Here is an 18078-nt window from a genome sequence, read left to right on the forward strand (position 1 = left end):
CTTTTGCGTTGCTGAGTTCACCAGTGCTTGCTCATTTTATCAGGATGTACCAAACTGTACATATTGCCACTCGTAATATTGTAGCAATTTCTTGGATGGGTTTTTTCTGTTTTCACAGCTTAAGGATGGCTTCTTTCACCTACATGGAGAGCTCCTTTGACCGCATGTTGTCTGTTCACAGCAAAATCTTCCACATGCAAGCACCACACCTCAAATCAACTCCAGGTCTTTTATCTGCTTAATTGATAATGACATAACGACGGACTTGAATACACCTGCCCATGAAATAGCCTTTGAGTCAATTGTCCAATTACTTTTGAGCCCCTGAAATGAAGGGATTGTGTTAAAAAATTCTTTAGTTGCCTCACATTTTTATGCAATCGTTTTGTTCAACCCACTGAATTAAAGCTGAAAGTCTGCACTTCAATTGCATCCGAGTTGTTTCATTTAAAATTCATTGTGGTAATGTACAGAACCAAAATGAGAAAAAAGTTGTCTCTGTCTAAATATTTATGGACTTAACTGTATTTACATGCATTGCATGGGTGCTGGGCTGGATTAAGGTGGGTGCTATTGATGCTGCAGCATTAGGCCCATTCCTGAAATAGGCCTAGATGAAAACAGACTGGAATTTTCCAGAAGCTGAACAGTTTTCCTTTGCTATATTAACCTCAAAATAATTCTTAGAATGAAATTTGGAATCCGACTTAAGGAATGCCTTGACACGGCATTACATATTATACAATTACTATTGTTCTTTAGGCTGAGACGTAACTATAACGTCATTGTGTTTATTGTTAAGCGAAGATTTTAAGATAATGCTATCAATTTTACGTTAAATAATTTACTTAGTAATTTAGCTGCGTTTTTTGCAGTATCTTGGGAATTCTTGCCACTTTATTTTTGTTTGGTTAGTGCCACGTAGTAAATTTTTCACCTTGAAAGTTAGTTATACAGTAAAAATCAATGGCCATTTAAATGGTTATCTGTAATGGTAAAACTAAAAGCCAGCCCACGGGCCCGGCATGGATGTTTAGAATTTTTAAAATCCTCGACAGGATTCTGGTCTATTATGAAATTGAAATTTTGGACAAATTTTTACCGTCAAAAGCCTGAACTGAGTCACTTTGACCCAATGTCTCTGCAGATTCATTTTTTCTTACTCTGTTTCGTAAGAGAATTGCGAAATTTTGTGTATTTCATTGTTAGGTTTTCTGCATTAAGTGCACTTTTCAGACAATTGCTATTGAATGTTGATGTTACATAGTTTGATGATCTCGAGTTGTTGTGATACTACGTCGTTATTATTGTTCATGTTCAATAAAGGCTGGTTGGTTGCATTGTACGGTGAGCGTCGAATGCACTTGCTCCAATGGCGAGAAACAATAGTTCTTTTTTGCGCTGCAGCATCAGGCCCAATTTCGTCTTAATCCGGCTCTGCATGGATGAACAATTCTATGGATATTGTTTTGTTTCTGTCATAGCCTGTGTCATATGTGAAAAAGCCCATGTTTTGGTGCGAAAATCCAAAATCAGTAATGCATGTTGATGAATATTGGGAGGTTAATAGAAATTTGTGGTTGGCGTAACTGCCTTACAGTTCCAGCAAAATAAATATTATGCTCTGTATGCATTTTCCATGTGTCCTATATTTATTTAATTTTTTCCTTCTTATTTCTGAAGATTCCCAGGTTTAGTGGGCTGGCAAACCTAACCTGACTTACTATGGTAGTGGATACGCATGCACTTGTATCCTATGATGGCCCGTAGTCGGTTCCTACTTTGCACAGCTACTCTGTTTTTCTTCCCATATCTCAATGACACCAGTTTCTATGTGCTTTGTACTAGATACAGAGATGAGGTGGATGGTGAAACTCATGGCAGCTGCTCACTACATGTAGTTTTATCACACTGAGCTCAGCCAGGGTGTGTGGGTCACCTTTTTGTGCCACTAGGAACTCTTAAGTGTACACCACAGACTGGCCTGGCACCCCTCATCTCAGCAAGGCTCTGCTTGATTTAATTAAAATCTTCATGAGGGTCAGTAATTGGTTGTTTTTTGTCTGGCCCCTCCCCATGGGGGTTACCCATGGTACTTTGGTCACTGAGGAGCACAGATCTCCAGACAATGGAGCACCAAGGATGAGTGAGGCAGTCAAGGTCTCAATACTGGGAGAAGTTATTTAGTAGGAGTTTATTACTATTTTTAAATGTTTTTTTCTTATGGTTTTGTGTGTTTCTGTGCAACATTTACTTCCATATGTTCGATCTGATAAACTTAATACTGGATTTGTGTTGTTGGAAACATCAATAAAGTCCTGTTTCAGAGGCTTAGAAGTAAGATCTACAAACATTTGTTAAGACTTGCACTATTTAGTTGCTGTCCACCATTATTATTAAGCATTTTTTTCAAGACTGTTTTATTTCTCTCTCTCTACACACACATATGATGTCCATTATACACGACACTCCTTGAGTCTTCAAACTGTGAGGTCAAAATTGATGTTATAGCCTTGGACAGAAGTAGATTATATTAAAAAAGAATTCAATAAAGAGGGCAGTAAAAGATTATGTGAATTAAGAAAAGTGCACAATGATGCTGGTTCACTGAGTATTTTACTACACATATTCACTGGGATTATATACATTTAGTTGTCTTTGAATTTGAGGAGGAAATTTTCAGAAATAATAGTTTTTATTACTGTGAAGTCCTTCCAAATGTTTGATTACTCACAGTAGACATCAGAATCCGCTACATTGACAGTAAACCCCCAATTAGTAGTGAGCAGCCATTGTAGCAGTGTATTGGCTTAAAGAATTACAAGCCTTAAATTTTTTAAAAGAGTCTCTACCTGTGTGATTTGTAAAACTTCTTTAATGTTTTAAATTTGTGAGTTGAGATTTTTTAGCTCCTCCTGATACCTGCCACTGTTGTATTTGTTTTTTACACTTGCAGTGTTCTTTCTACTGTACTGACCAGTTCAATTCTCTTCATGTTTTATAAATTTAGTAAAAGTTGGAAACCTGTGGTTGATACGGCCTTCCAAAATAAAGATTAGATGTTTGTCTTATTAAAAACTGTTCCTCGTGTGCCGTAATCCTACTGCTATCCCTCACTTTTTATAATCTTTATATCTTTAAATGTGCTTTTGCAGCTCTTGTTAATTTGTAACCAATATGTATTTCCTAAATTGAAGACCCGCTCTTCTGTATTTACATCTACTGATTTGACAAAATGCCTGCCTGCAAAGTCCTTTCAGTTGCCCGACAGTCCAGAGGATGAAGAGCACACCATAGTTTGAGGTCAGATGTTCATATAATGATGTCTTGTCCTCTCACTGTTTAATAGTACTGTGATTATGTTTTACCTTATTAAATGTCGATCCCCCACACCATATTTTTATTAGGGCTGTGCTACCCCATACCAGCTTAGTTCAGGACTGGGATGCTCAAATCGTAACACAGGCCAATATCACTGGTTATTTCTGTTCCTAAGAATTTGTTTGAAATGTCATAATAAAGCTTGAACCACCATCTTATCAGAGTTGTTATAGTCAGGTTTACAAGTCTTAGGAAAAATACAAATTGAATCAAACTTCAATCAAAACTCCACATAATTAATATTAATAAGTCTGTATGAATTCTCAAAGGAAGCATAGAAAATGTGTTGTGAGTTACAAATTAAAAAGCTAACAAAAATCCAGCAGACCATGTTCACCACAAACTGAAGGTCATGTAACACAGGCTAACAAGAAAGTGCTGACAATAGAAATACTGTATTTGAATTCTTCCAACTAAATGAGTATTTGTGTGAGACATGTAGTGTAGGATCGTTTACTTTTTATTAAAAAAAAAAAATGTACATATGCCAAGAATACTTGACATGACAATTGATATAACCAATATAAGGCCTACGGTTCTTAGTTTTGTAATACGCAGGATAAAATCGGAAAAAGCTACACATAGAAAACTGAATACCAAACTTAGATTAAGTTAAGAATTCTTAAGAGAGCAGTTGATTTAGTTAATGGTTTGTTTTTGTTGAGATTACAAACCTATGAGTGTAGTTGAGTTTATTTAATAATATATTGGTTCATAGCCACTTTATTCTGCAAATGATGGTATCCATCTCTTACATGTGCTAGTATTTGGTAGGCTGCCAATTCAAATCTCTTTACTGCCAGAAGGACCCTTGAGCAAGGCCCTTTAACCTGAAAATTTCTTCAGGGGCTCTTGCTGTACAATGGCCGACCCCGCACTCTGTCCCATTAAGGTTTTGCAAAAAGACAATATTACCTCAGGGATTATTACAGTATACCAAATTAAAAAATCTATACTAATAAAAGGAAAACCCTCACTGACTGACTGACTGATTCACTCTCTCACTCACTGACTCATCACTAATTCTCCAGCTCCCCGTGTAGGTAGAAGGCTGAAATTTGGCAGGCTCATTCCTTACAGCTTCCTTACAAAAGTTAAGCAGGATTCATTTCGAAATTCTATGCATAATGGTCATAACTGGAAGCTATTTTTCTCAATATACTGTAATGGAGTTGAGCTCGAAAGCCGTGGTTGACGGAGTTTCGTGTGACATCATCACGCCTCCCACATAATCACGTGAACTGACTGTCAACGCAGTACGTAGAAAACCAGGAAGAGCTCCAAAAAGCGCTGAAGAAAACATGCATTATATAATTGAGAAGGCAGCGAAACAATAAGAAACGAGCGAGTGACCTATACAACCATATTCGTGAGTGCTGCTACTTCGGAAACAAAGCACGGTGTAAACCTAAAGTGTAAATTAAGTTCATAGACAGGCTGCCGCTGGCGTTTGTCATGCCCACGGGTAATGCGGGATACAAGTTTAATGAGAGGACGCAGGATATAAACGAGAGTTTTGATCACTTTGTAACTAAGTTAAAATTGCAGGTGAAGGGCTGTGCTTATGCAAATTCCGAGAGACTGTGTTTGTGGGGGATTGACAGTTAAGGCGGGTGGGGGAGTCACGTCATCATCTACCCTCCCATTCACCTCATTTCGCTCTGAGCTGAGCTCCGCAGCTAACGCACGCAGTGTTACGGAAGCGACTTTGTGATGCTGCCACCAAATACTCACAGAAAAATCCACAAGTTAATACACACGCTGTCTCTAGAGTTTCTCCACACTGAATCCTCCAGGCACTACTTACAAAAGGTTACATTGACAATCGTGTTACGTTATTTTTAAAATGTTTCCTTTTCTTAGCACAGGCACAGCTGAGAAGCTTCGATGCATGTGCTCCATAACGCATTAAAAAATAATGCATTTAATCACTTTGCATTCCAAGCAAAGGGGAACTTCTGTCAATGCATGATTTCCTGGTACACCGATTACATTGATCAGCGCATCCCGATTCATTTTACCCTCGCACCCACTTGGTTTGAGAAGAAGTATGAAAAAATATGAGGTTAACACAGAAAAACAGATCATCAATTGAAGCTTTATGAATAATCGATTCGCCATCAATAATTGTTTTGGTAAAGCCATACTCCGTGTAATCCTCCTTCCATTTTATAAATTTTCCGCCACTAGCCATGATTAAATGAACGGTAAAAAAAGTAAGAGCGAAGCCAGGGTGATTTCATATTTTTTAATTGCAGCTTTGAAAGAAATGTGGGATAAATTACCTTGTTCATGAATGTCAGTCAAGTTATGTTAAAGATCTTAATATTTCTAATAGTTTCTGTTTGATTTTAGACTTGACTGAATATAATGAATTGCTTTCTGTAGACCCAGTGATTCTATTTCTTGATATTCAAAGGACATTTGATACAATAAAACATGAATTTATCTTTTGGCAAAACTTTATTTATGAATTTTGGGTAACCCTACAAAAATTTTAAATTTAATTATTTTGTTTTTTTTGTAAAAAAAATTATGACACTTTATAAGTGAAGTTATGACTCGGTTAAAGTTTCTCATCGAACCTCCCCACAATTTGAAATTCACAGAAGAATTTGTCGACGTTGCCTCTTAGCACCCATACCCCCTGCATTTTCTTCTTACTTCTCAAATTCCTAGTTTGTTGGTCACTCAAAGTGAACTTAAAGGTATTTAAACTCAAAAAAAAAAAAAAAAAGAAATGAGGATCTCACAGCTGGCAGACGACACTACTTTTGTTTTTTTGGAAAATGTCAGTGAAGTGCATACAGCACTTGATGTTACTCAAGCAAATGTGAACTACTGTCGCTGAAACAAAGTAATCAAACTAAATTCTGTGAAATTCCTGTTAAAACACAGCTACTTATTTGGAAATTAAAATCAACAAAACAACAAGAAGTGAAAACAGTGTGCTAGACCTTAATTCAGTTGTTATTCCATTAAGAAAAGAATTAACTCATGGCTGACTAGAGATCCAACCATTCATGGCAGATTCTTACTAAAAGCTGAATACTTATCTCATGTTTCCTCTTCATTTTCAACTCTATAAATTAAATACTCCTCTAGTACCCTTCTCTTCATTGCCAGCCTTTAGCAATTCAAAAATAAAAAGTAAAAGTTTATTAATAGACGTCATTGAACTTAATTATCAGTTTGTGTAACGTTGATGCAAATGGCCAGGAGATGTCACTAGGGAGGTGAGTGTTGAATGCTTCAACGTGATTTCCAACGCAGTTGCTTTAAATGTTTTGATGCTTCTTGAGGCTTCCCTCCGCCCATTACCTTACACTTCTGATAAGTCTTCTTCTTTCAGCTGCTCCCGTTAGAGGTTGCCACAGTGGATCATCTTTTTTCATCTCTTTCGGTCCTCTTCCTCTGTCACTTCTATTAAGCCTTCCTCTTTTCCTTCTACTTGGCAGCTCTATCCTTATCATTTTTCTCCCAATATTCTCAACATCTCTCCTCTGCACCAAACCAACACAATCTTATCTCTCTGACTTTGTCTCCCATGCTGAGCTGACCCTTTAATGTCCTCATTTCTAATCCTGTCCATCCTCGTCATCTTTAATTCTGCAACCTGCAGCTCTGTCTCCTGCTTTCTGGTCAGTGCCACTGTCTCCAATCCATATAACATACAGTGGTGTGAAAAACTATTTGCCCCCTTCTTGATTTCTTATTCTTTTGCATGTTTGTCACACAAAATGTTTCTGATCATCAAACACATTTAACCATTAGTCAAATATAACACAAGTAAACACAAAATGCAGTTTTTAAATGATGGTTTTTATTATTTAGGGAGAAAAAATCCAAACCTACATGGCCCTGTGTGAAAAAGTAATTGCCCCCTGAACCTAATAACTGGTTGGGCCACCCTTAGCAGTAATAACTGCAATCAAGCGTTTGCGATAACTTGCAATGAGTCTTTTACAGCGCTCTGGAGGAATTTTGACCCACTCATCTTTGAAGAATTGTTGTAATTCAGCTTTATTTAAGGGGTTTCTAGCATGAACCGCCTTTTTAAGGTCATTCCATAGCATCTCAATTGGATTCAGGTCAGGACTTTGACTAGGCCACTCCAAAGTCTTCATTTTGTTTTTCTTCAGCCATTCAGAGGTGGATTTGCTGGTGTGTTTTGGGTCATTGTCCTGTTGCAGCACCCAAGATCGCTTCAGCTTGAGTTGACGAACAGATGGCGGACATTCTCCATCAGGATTTTTGGTAGACAGTAGAATTGATGGTTCCATCTATCACAGCAAGCCTTCCAGGTCCTGAAGCAGCAAAACAACCCCAGACCATCACACTACCACCACCATATTTTACTGTTGGCATGATGTTCTTTTTCTGAAATGCTGTGTTCCTTTTACGCCAGATGTAATGGGACATTTGCCTTCCAAAAAGTTCAACTTTTGTCTCATCAGTCCACAAGGTATTTTCCCAAAAGTCTTGGCAATCATTGAGATGTTTCTTAGCAAAATTGAGACGAGCCCTAATGTTCTTTTTGCTTAACAGTGGTTTGCGTCTTGGAAATCTGCCGTGCAGGCTGTTTTTGCCCAGTCTCTTTCTTATGGTGGAGTCGTGAACACTGACCTTAATTGAGGCAAGTGAGGCCTGCAGTTCTTTAGACCTTGTCCTGGGGTCTTTTGTGACCTCTCAGATGAGTCGTCTCTGCGCTCTTGGGGTAATTTTGGTCGGCCGGCCACTCCTGGGAAGGTTCACTACTGTTTCATGTTTTTGCCATTTGTGGATAATGGCTCTCACTGTAGTTCGCTGGAGTCCCAAAGCTATAGAAATGGCTTTATAACCTTTACCAGACTGATAGATCTCAATTACTTCTGTTCTCATTTGTTCCTGAATTTCTTTGGATCTTGGCATGATGTCTAGCTTTTGAGGTGCTTTTGGTCTACTTCTCTGTGTCAGGCAGCTCCTATTGAAGTGATTTCTTGATTGAAACAGATGTGGCAGTAATCAGGCCTGGGGGTGGCTACGGAAATTGAACTCAGGTGTGATACACCACAGTTAGGTTATTTTTGAACAAGGGGCAATTACTTTTTCACACAGGGCCATGTAGGTTTGGATTTTTTCTCCCTAAATAATAAAAACCATCATTTAAAAACTGCATTTTGTGTTTACTTGTGTTATATTTGACTAATGGTTAAATGTGTTTGATGATCAGAAACATTTTGTGTGACAAACATGCAAAAGAATAAGAAATCAGGAAAGGGGCAAATAGTTTTTCACACCACTGTAGCTGGTTTCACTACCATCTGTTTGACCTACCGTTTCACTCTTGCTGATACCCGTCTGTCACAAATCACTCCTGACAGTTTTTTCCACCTATTCCACGCTGCCTATACTCTCTTTTTTACAATCCCCATTACTCTGTACTGTTGATCCCAAGTATTTAAACTCCTCCACCTTCTCCAACTCTACTTGCATCCTCACTATTCCACTGACCTCCCTCTCATTCACACACACGTTTTCTGTCTTGTTCCTACTGACCTTCATTCCCCTCCTCTCTATTGCAGATCTCCACATCTCCAGGGTCTCCTCAACCTGCTCCCTACTATCGCTACAGATCACAATGTCATCAGAACAGAACTTTAAAATTCTGAATAGTAAAAGAGAAAAATGAACTGAGCAGTACTTGAGTCTGTGACCATGGTGGACAGAAAATGAGATGAGAACAAATACAAATGTATAGAGTTGGAGATAAGTGTAGTTCCTCACTGTAATTTTTCTAATTTAAATGTAGACGTTAATAACTGGCAAAGGTTGGCCATCAACTTTCTGCACACTTTGTGCTGTGGATTTAATTTTAAATTTGCCAGTTTTACCCAACAGTGTACAATCACAAACCCCTAATGGCAAAGTGAAGAAATGTCTTCTGAAAGGTTTCCAAATGTAATGCAAATCAAGAAACTGAATCTCTCATTCATCTAAGTATTCAGACTCTTACTTCTGTACTTTGCAGAAGCCCCCTTGGCAACAGTTCCAGCTTTGAGTCTTCCTAAGTAAGTCTCTATAGGCTGAGCACACCTAGATTTGGGCAGTTTATTGAATTCTTCTTGGTAGATCTCCTCAGTCCTGTGTGCCATTTTGGAGTTTTGTGAAGTTATTTTATGGTGACTGGAGTGCCAGTCATGCTGGCAACCCCCAAGTTTTCCCTGTAAGTTGGAGGACCACTTGCAGGACCGGATGCAGTTTAACGTCATACCCAGGACTGAACAGGGTATTGCCAACAAGGATCGCGAGCTGTTTTGTCATGTGGTGGGTGTGGCAACATGCTGTACCAGTGCATGCTGTCCAGCCTGACCTGACCTGAGATCTTTTCAACCTCTGTTAGATTGTATGGAAGCATCTGAAAATCTGCCAGGTCTCTCCACAGCTGTTCTATGGGGTTTAAAGTGTGGTCTTTAGCTGGACCACTCTTAGACACTCAGCAGCTTGCCCAAAAGCCAGCACATCATTATCTTGGTGGTATATGTCATTGTCATACTGAAAGGAAAGTCATCTCCCCAGTCTGAGGCTGTGTGTATTCTGGAGCAGGTTTTGCTCAACGCCCTCTCTCTATTTGACTACATTCATTCTTTCCCCAGTTCTGACCACTTCTCCATCCCTGCTGCTGAGGAGCACCCCATAGTATGATGCTGCCACCACCATGCTTCAATGAAGGGATAATATCAGGCAGATGATGAGCAGTGCCTGATTTTTCCATCAGACAGTACTTGGAATTTTGGCCAAATAGTTCAAATTTGGTCTCTTGCAGCCAGAGAGTCTTTTTCCTCATGCTCTCAGAGTCCTTTAAATGTCAGTTGGCACACTCCAAGTGGTCCGTTATATACATTTACTCAATAGAGACTTCCATCTAGCCACTCTACCATAAATGCCTGATTGATGGAGTGCTGCCAAGATGTTCGTTCTTCTAACCGGTCCTCCTAACTTCTGAAGCTTTGTTACAGAAACCATTAGGTTTTTGATCACCTTCATGACCAATGCCTATCTTGGAGTGTTACTCTGTTTGGCTGGACTGCACATTCAAGGTGAAATCCTGGTGGTGCCAAACTTCTTCCATTTCACAATTATTGAGGCCAAAGTCTTAAATGAATTGCCCACAGCTTTAGAAATGTTTTTTATTCCCTTATCCTTATCTGTGCATCACCAAAATTTGATTGCAGAGGTCCAAAGAGAGTTCCTCGGACATCTTGGCTAATGTTTTATTGTGGCATGCAGTTTGAATCATGGGGCCTCACACACACAGGTACGCGTGTGCTTTTCTTATCTTTGTCAAATCAAGTCAGTTTGTCACAGGTGGTCTCCAATGAGTTTCTAGACACATCTCAAGAAGAATGAAAGAGAAAAAGAATGTTTGGAATTAAGGAGTTTCAGAGTTCCTGAATAATCAAGTGGGGTGCTAATAGAATTATAAGAGTGTGTCACTTATGCATTAATAAGAATGTGCTATGCATTAACTAACAGTATAACATTAATTCTTTTATAAGCTGAAATAAGATTCTTAAATTGTAACTGCCACGTAGCCACTGAAGTGTTGTAACCCTGGTGGTGCAGAAGAATAGGGAAGTACATGTTTTGCAAAGTGCTGTCTCTGTAACTGTCTCGTAAAACTAGCCATAGCTGAATTGCATAGCCTAAGCTGGATGGGGAGCCTGGGACTATGGGTGTGCCAACAGTTCCTGTTATCTAAAGACTACAGTGTACTTCTGCACATAGTGATCTAATATGTCGTCTTAAGCTACTTGCAAACTTTGCATGACCTCAAAATGAACTGCCATTCTTCCTTTTTTTGTTTAGTAAAGAAGTTTGGATTAAAAAGAGGGGAACTTCCTGCTAACTTTGGAATCAGAGAGGATGTGGGAGGGGGCTGTCTGTTGCAAACTGAGCTGCCAGCTGCTGTAGTCTTCTGCTCACCAAGAATAAAGAAATTGCTTTTTACTTTACATTGGTGTCCGTCTCCTGTCGTTCCTGACTTTCAGCGACCTCAAAAGCAAACAGGATGCACCTGAACACAATCTGAAGACCTACAGCAAAGTGTATGAATACTTCAACTGCTTTTCTGAAAATGTATTTTCATGTTGTCATTATGGGTTATTGAGTGTACATTGATGGGCAAAAGTGTCAAATATATCCATTTAAAATTAAACCTGCAACACAATAACGTGTGCAGAAAATGAAAGGCTCTGAATACTTGATGAAACCTCCATACGGTTTATGTAATCTGCTTAATCCAGTTTACATGACATACATTTCCATGCCTTGAGTGGGATTGGATTTTTTTTCTCTTTCTTATCCTATCCCGCTGTACTGCAGTTCAACTGGTAATGCCTCATAAAGTGTATTAAAGAAGTTATTAACAATTTGAAGTCTGCGTTTCTGTCGCATAGTTCTAGTGTGAATTTAAACCTCAGCCTGTTTACTTCCCATGTATAGTTTTTATGTGTCCACTGTTTCTGCCTTTATTATTCTCATTTATTCTCCCACGTTCTAAAGATGCACTGACAAATCTAATTATGCTTTGCAAGGTAGTTTTATATTGATACAAAACGTTTTGAATTTGGTATCCATACCAGCTTTCAGACTGCAGTCATCCCTACATACCACCTTAACTCTTTCCTCTTATTAAGATCCTCTTTGAGTAGAATATTCATGAAGGTTAGTAATTTGTTGCTACTTATGTGGTTTCTCCTCTTAGGGTTACCCACAGCAGCTTGGACCTTCCCTCCGCTCCCAGGATTGTATACACTTCTGATAATTTGAAATAAAGAGTAATATGTTACTGTCAGCATGCTATGAATGGTCAATCTTTATATTAACCTTAACAGAGAGGGTGTTGTGAAATGACATTCAAGTGACTTCAGATCTAAGTGATGAAGTTTGAATGAAGTTAATTGCTGTTCTTTTTACAGAGAAAAAGAAAAAGGTGATGTTTACTGGAACATCTCAATGGATGTGAAACGGGAGAGCTGCGACGTGGACACAAATATCATGGATATTAAGGAGGAGGACTGTGAGTTGGAGTCCATCTACCTTAAACAGGAAAGTCTGAGCATTAAGGAGGAGAACAGTGAACTGCAGTCAATAGGCATTAAAGAAGAAGCTGAAGAGAAGTCTGTCAGTATTGAGACACTTAACCATACAAATCTTGACAGTGCAAAAGAAGACAACCTTCAGGATGGAGTGGTGGCCTGGATAGACTCTTCTCAAAGCAGACACTGTTCATCTCCAGAGCCTTCTGTGAATGTGAAGACTGAATCATTACAGTCTAAACCAAAGAGGACTAAGAAAACTACTTATGTTAGAGCTCAGGAAAATCGGCCACCATCTACTAAGAAGTCTGGAAAAAGTAAGTGTAAAATAAAAAATGGGCAAGTTTTAGGATTGGGGTTTATGGGCTTGAAAGGTCGGGTCTTGCGTTTTTTATGAGAAATACTGCGTTTTATTGTGTGCTTAAATGTAGTTTGAGATTTCATCAATGTTTATGTAAGGTTTAGCAATTTTTCAGGCAAAAGTCCTAAATATGTCCTTGGTAAAGAGTGCTATACAAATGTGCACCTGCAATAGAAGGCTGTGAACCCTTTGGAATTCCCAGATATCTGCTTTATTTCATCTTAAGAATGTGGTCTGATCTGCAACTGTGCTCCAAATACAGGCCACCCCATTTGTCCTAGGCTAATAACTCACAAACAATTGGATGACTTCTTGTCAGTCCTGAACACATCATTTTAACATTCACAGTCCACTCTGTGACCCTCCTATATTTACCGACTGGTTGACCCTTCTTTAATAGTAATGGCTTCCACCAAACTTTTCATGTAGCTGCTGATCAGCCTTGAATTTTAATCTATCCCTTCTCTTCAAACATTTTTGGTTCCTTTTATTCCTTTGAAGTTGCTGCAGTGAAATTTTGGCCAAATGGACTCGCCTGCCTACTGCATCATTTTTCCCTTTGATTTTCCGGGTGTCTTTGAATTCAGCCCTCTCTAGGTTGATCATTTTCATTTCCATCAAACGATATGGCTGCCATCCTTGCATTCCTAACACATCACCATATCAGTCCATAGCAGTAGAGATGGCCAGCAGGATTTGTTTTTCTTCCCATTGAGATCTGATGGGCTTTCAAAATGTTCCTATAATTTTTTTTAGCATTTTATGTCCCTTCACGTGGACACATGCAGAGATTTTTCTGCAGGCCCTTTGCTCTTCCCTGCTGTGTTTTTTTTCTTTTTTCTTTTTTCACCTCTGCTTTCACACTGTGGTCTTTGCTGGATGCCCACTCCAGTACTGATTTTGCTCCATCTTTGTAGACAGTTTGGCTGCCTGTCAAGCCTTTCAAAATGCTTTGTTCATGTTTTCCAGTTTTATACAGTTCTTCAGATCTCTTAAGGTCCTTGTGACAACCCTTAAGAGGTATCTGGATGGAACATTGAAGCACTGAATTGGAGCAACAACGTGAAGTGACCCGCTAACATCATTCTTGCATTGTAATGTGAAAAAGGCTGTGCGTATGTGTTACTTTTGTGTGAGTGTGAGTTAAATATAACTTTTGCTGCTGAAAACTTTGTTTTTGTGGTTATCGTTAAGGACCTTTGAGGGTGTTTCATACCTTTTCTCTATCTGTTTTTTTTTTTGCCATTTACACAAGAGCTAGTTCAATGTTTAATAAAGGTACTTGTATTCAAACCTTTGTGTTTGTTGGTCAGAGGGCAGAGAAAGCTTTTACAGTTGCCGGCAAGTCAATAATTAACTGATGTCATAGCAGCAAACAGTAGAGCAACTGGGATTCCTTACTAGGAAGAAGTTAAACATTTGACATATGATGCAGGACAGATTTAAAGAAATGAGTAAGAATTCTACAGTGGGTCAATAAGACTAAAGATGCTGCAAATGTAAAAATTAACTACATAAGTCATAGAAGTCAAATTACCCAAATGCTATCAGTTGGGCAATTAGAGTAAGGGGGCAATCATTAAGAAATATATCAGGGAAGCTAAAATGCAGGTCCAATGGAATGTTGCAGATAAGGCAAATAGATGGACAAAAGAGAGATTTTTTCAGTATTTCAGTAGTAAAAGCCAAGGAGGTGAAGCAGATCAGGAACAGTAAAAGGGAATTCCAATACATAGACAGTGAAATCTCAAATGCACTAAACTTGTTTTTTTTCTGAAGTTTTCACAAGTGAGCAAGTGGATAACCTCCCAGTGGTATCAGGGACTACTAAGGAGGTACTGAGAGATTTGGAAATTGTAGAGAGAGAAGTGCTGCTCAGATTAAATAGGCTGAACTCAGACAAATCACTAGGACCAAGTAATATTTATCCTCAAGTGCTTAAGGGGATAAGTGAATACACATATAAACCTTTGACACTGTCAAAACACAAAGGGAGAGCAGAAAAAGATTTGGGGATCTGCCCCCTATATTATAACACGCAGTCTAAGAAGAAAAAAAAAAGATGGCTCCAGAGTACTCTGTGGTTCCACGTCCAAAAAGGGACAAACTAAACAGGGAAGGTGCTGGGTTCTTATAGAGGCAAGGGAGCCAGAGGTGGGCCCAAAATCAAAGAGCAGGAAATTACATTAATGGGAGGTGTAGCAAGTAAAAGGGGTACAGGAACTGGAGGAAGCTTTAAAAGCTTATTTCTCCTCGGGTGATCTGCAGAAGAGGGATAAGAAAGGTTTGTGCACTTTGTCAAAGCCTTCTCATATATCTTGCCCTCAGTTAAGCACTTAGCCTGCCTCCCAAGCGCACGTGTGTGACAACACATTTTTAGGAATTCCTTGCACACTGTAGAAATTTATGTTGACTGGAAAATAGAAAATATTATCTTTGTTTTATAAAAAAGGTGATTGGGATGATCCAAGCAGCTATAGGCCAGTAAGCTTAACATGGATGCCAAATAAATTAATGGAAGGAATTTATTAAGGAAAAGATTGAGCAAGACATGGAAAGTTTTACTGATCAGACCTCCCTTGTCTGACGTGTTATTTTGGCCACACAGCTAACTTAAAGCACAAGCTCTCCCTCTGTCACCATCCTTATTTCAGTGCTGCTCCATTACTTTATCAAGCAAATCACCAGGACCAGATAATATTCACCCTCGAGTTCTTACAGAGGCTAGAGACTACAGATATAAACCCTTGACACACATTTTTAGGAAGTCACTGTGCACTGGAGAGATTCTGAAGGACTGGAAAATGGCAAATATCAGCCCATTATATAAAAAGGGTGAATTGGGCAGATCCAAGCAACTGTAGGCCAGTAAACTTAATGTGCATCACAGGAAAATGAATGGAAGGAATTATTAAGGATAAGATTGAGCAACACATGGCAAGGACAGGAGTTATTCTGAAGAATGTTCAGAAGAGAGAGGTCGTGTTTGACTAACATGATGGAATTCTATGAGGAGGCAACAAAAGGATACAATCAAAGTGGAGCAGATGACATTATTTATTTTGACTTTCAGTAAGCATTTGATAAGGTGCCACATGAGAGAGTGAGCATCAAACTAAAAGAAGAGGCAGTTCTTTTTGATGTTTGTAGGTGGGTGCAGAATTGGCTCAGACACAGGAAGCAGAGAGTGATGGTGAGAGGAACCTTATCAAAACTGGCTGATAATTAGGTGATTGTAAGTGGTGACCCATAGGGTTCAGTGTTGGGGCTATTGCTATTTTTATTATATATACATTTTTGGATATTAATATGAATAACAAGCTGGTTAAGTTTTCAGATGATACTAAGCTAGGTGGATTGGCAGTTAATTGAGAATCTGTTGAATTATTACAGAGAGACAGACAGCATAAAGTACTTGGGCAGAATTGTAGAAGACAAAATTTAATGTTAGAAAATGTAAAGTACTAGGGGGTTTGCCCCCTGATCTCTTCGCTTGCTACCACTTGCGTTGTGAAGAGAGGGCTGAGCACATCCCAAGGTGACATGGTCGCTCCTCTGAAACCCCCTCTTAAACGGTGATAAAATGGAAAACAAAGTTTTTTTTTTTTTGTTTTTTTTTTACCTCCTCTTTGCTTGATCAACTGCTTGATGGCTGCTGCTGCTGCTGATCTGCATTTCGTGCAGCGTTTTGAATATTTAAAAGCCTGTACAGTTGCTGTCCTACTCTTTTATTTCCAGTCCCAAGTGTGGTTAAATCTGTTGGCACAAAGTCTCGTCTCACAGGACGCCAGTTATTGATATTTTTTTAGTTTATAATTTAATAACTGAATAAGAATCTGAAAATCTAACAAGGTCACATTAAAGTTCGATATATTCTAAAAAGAATGATACCAAACATATACATGTAGGTTTTAAAAGAAGCCTGTTTTAAAGTGTGACATAAAAACATCACATAAAATCATTGCACAAAATCACTGTATTTTTAGGCTTAGGATTTTATATACTGTATACAGAGTAGATTTGGATAGGAATACGAATAACAAGCTGGTTACAATTTCAAAAAATACCATTATTGGTGGATTGGCAGATAATCGAGAATCTGTTGAATTATTACAGAGAGACTTGGACAGCATACAGGCGTGGCTAGATTTGTGGAAGGCGAAATTTAATGTAAGAAAATGTAAAGTATTACACATAGGAAGCAAAAGTGTATGGTTTCAATATACAATGGGAGGTCTGAAAATTCTAAGTACGCTTGATTAGACGAATTTAGGAGTCATAGTGGACTTGTCTCTATTAACTTCCAGACAGTGTTCAGAAGCCATTAAGAAGGCTAACAGAATATCAGTTTATATAGCACCTTGATGTGTGGAGTACAAGTCACAGGAGGTTCTGTTGAAGCCTTATAACACACTGATGAAGCCTCATCTGGAGTCCTGTGTGCAGTTTTGGTCTCCAGTCTATAAAAAATACAAAGCAGTGCTAGAAAAAGTCCAGAGGAAAGCTAATTCTAGGGATGAGAGGTAGAATTATCAGAAAAGATTAAATGAGTTCAACCTTTTCAGTTTAAGCAAATGGAGATTAAGAGGAGGCATGAGTGTTTAACATCATTTAAGTAATTAGAGCAGTGGAGCCTGGCTGTTACTTTAAAAAGAGTTCAACAAGAACATGAGGACACAGTTGGAGACTTGTTAAGGGATAATTCCACATAAAGATCTCTAGCAGACTAAAAAACCCAGCTAAGATTCCCACCATTGGTAAGATGGTGATTTATTTTTTTTTTTCAGTGTGGATCCCAGGAACACACCCAGCCTTTGCCCGACACACACACTCCCTCGCAAAAAAGCAACCGGTAATAGAAATTAAAAGAATATTAAATGAAAATGATCCTACTCCAGTTCCTCTTACGGAGATATACAATAAACACGAATTCAGCAATAATAAACCACTAACAAAAACCACACATGAAGAAGTCCATGTAAGCGGCAACTGATGAAATGAAATGATGGCGGTAGATAGTCCAGAGATCAGCACGCTGTATATTGGGGTGCCCAATGCGTCAATCGCAAAGGTAGTGCAGGTAGATCGCGTTGCATTCCAAAAAACAATTTTAATCGTTAGTCTATATATCCTCCCTATGGCATTTGCCACTTGATTGATATACAGGGCAGCCAGTCTGAGATGTCTTTCCTTCTAGGACACTGGTCATCTTGCACACACGATCAGACGCACGAGCTACTGCAAAACTCCAGCTGT

At 38.8% G+C, this 18078-nt stretch overlaps 1 protein-coding gene across 3 annotated transcripts in view; it reads left to right on the top strand.

Moving 5' to 3' along the window:
- LOC120533418 (zinc finger protein 501-like) overlaps nt 1-18078 on the top strand; it is a 55024-nt gene that overhangs the window by 2325 nt on the left and 34621 nt on the right. Inside the window, exons 1-2 of one of the 3 annotated variants that reach the window (XM_039760295.1) lie at nt 11385-11468; nt 12342-12778. In XM_039760295.1, the coding sequence (XP_039616229.1) occupies nt 12379-12778 (400 nt within the window). In that variant the 5' untranslated portion in view covers nt 11385-11468; nt 12342-12378. Of the gene's footprint in view, nt 1-11384; nt 11469-12341; nt 12779-18078 lie in introns of those variants that run through there. The other 2 variants (XM_039760292.1, XM_039760291.1) reach the window with 2 other exon arrangements.

Source organism: Polypterus senegalus, chromosome 8, assembly GCF_016835505.1.
Source record: "Polypterus senegalus isolate Bchr_013 chromosome 8, ASM1683550v1, whole genome shotgun sequence".
NCBI classification, from domain to species: Eukaryota; Metazoa; Chordata; class Cladistia; order Polypteriformes; family Polypteridae; genus Polypterus; species Polypterus senegalus.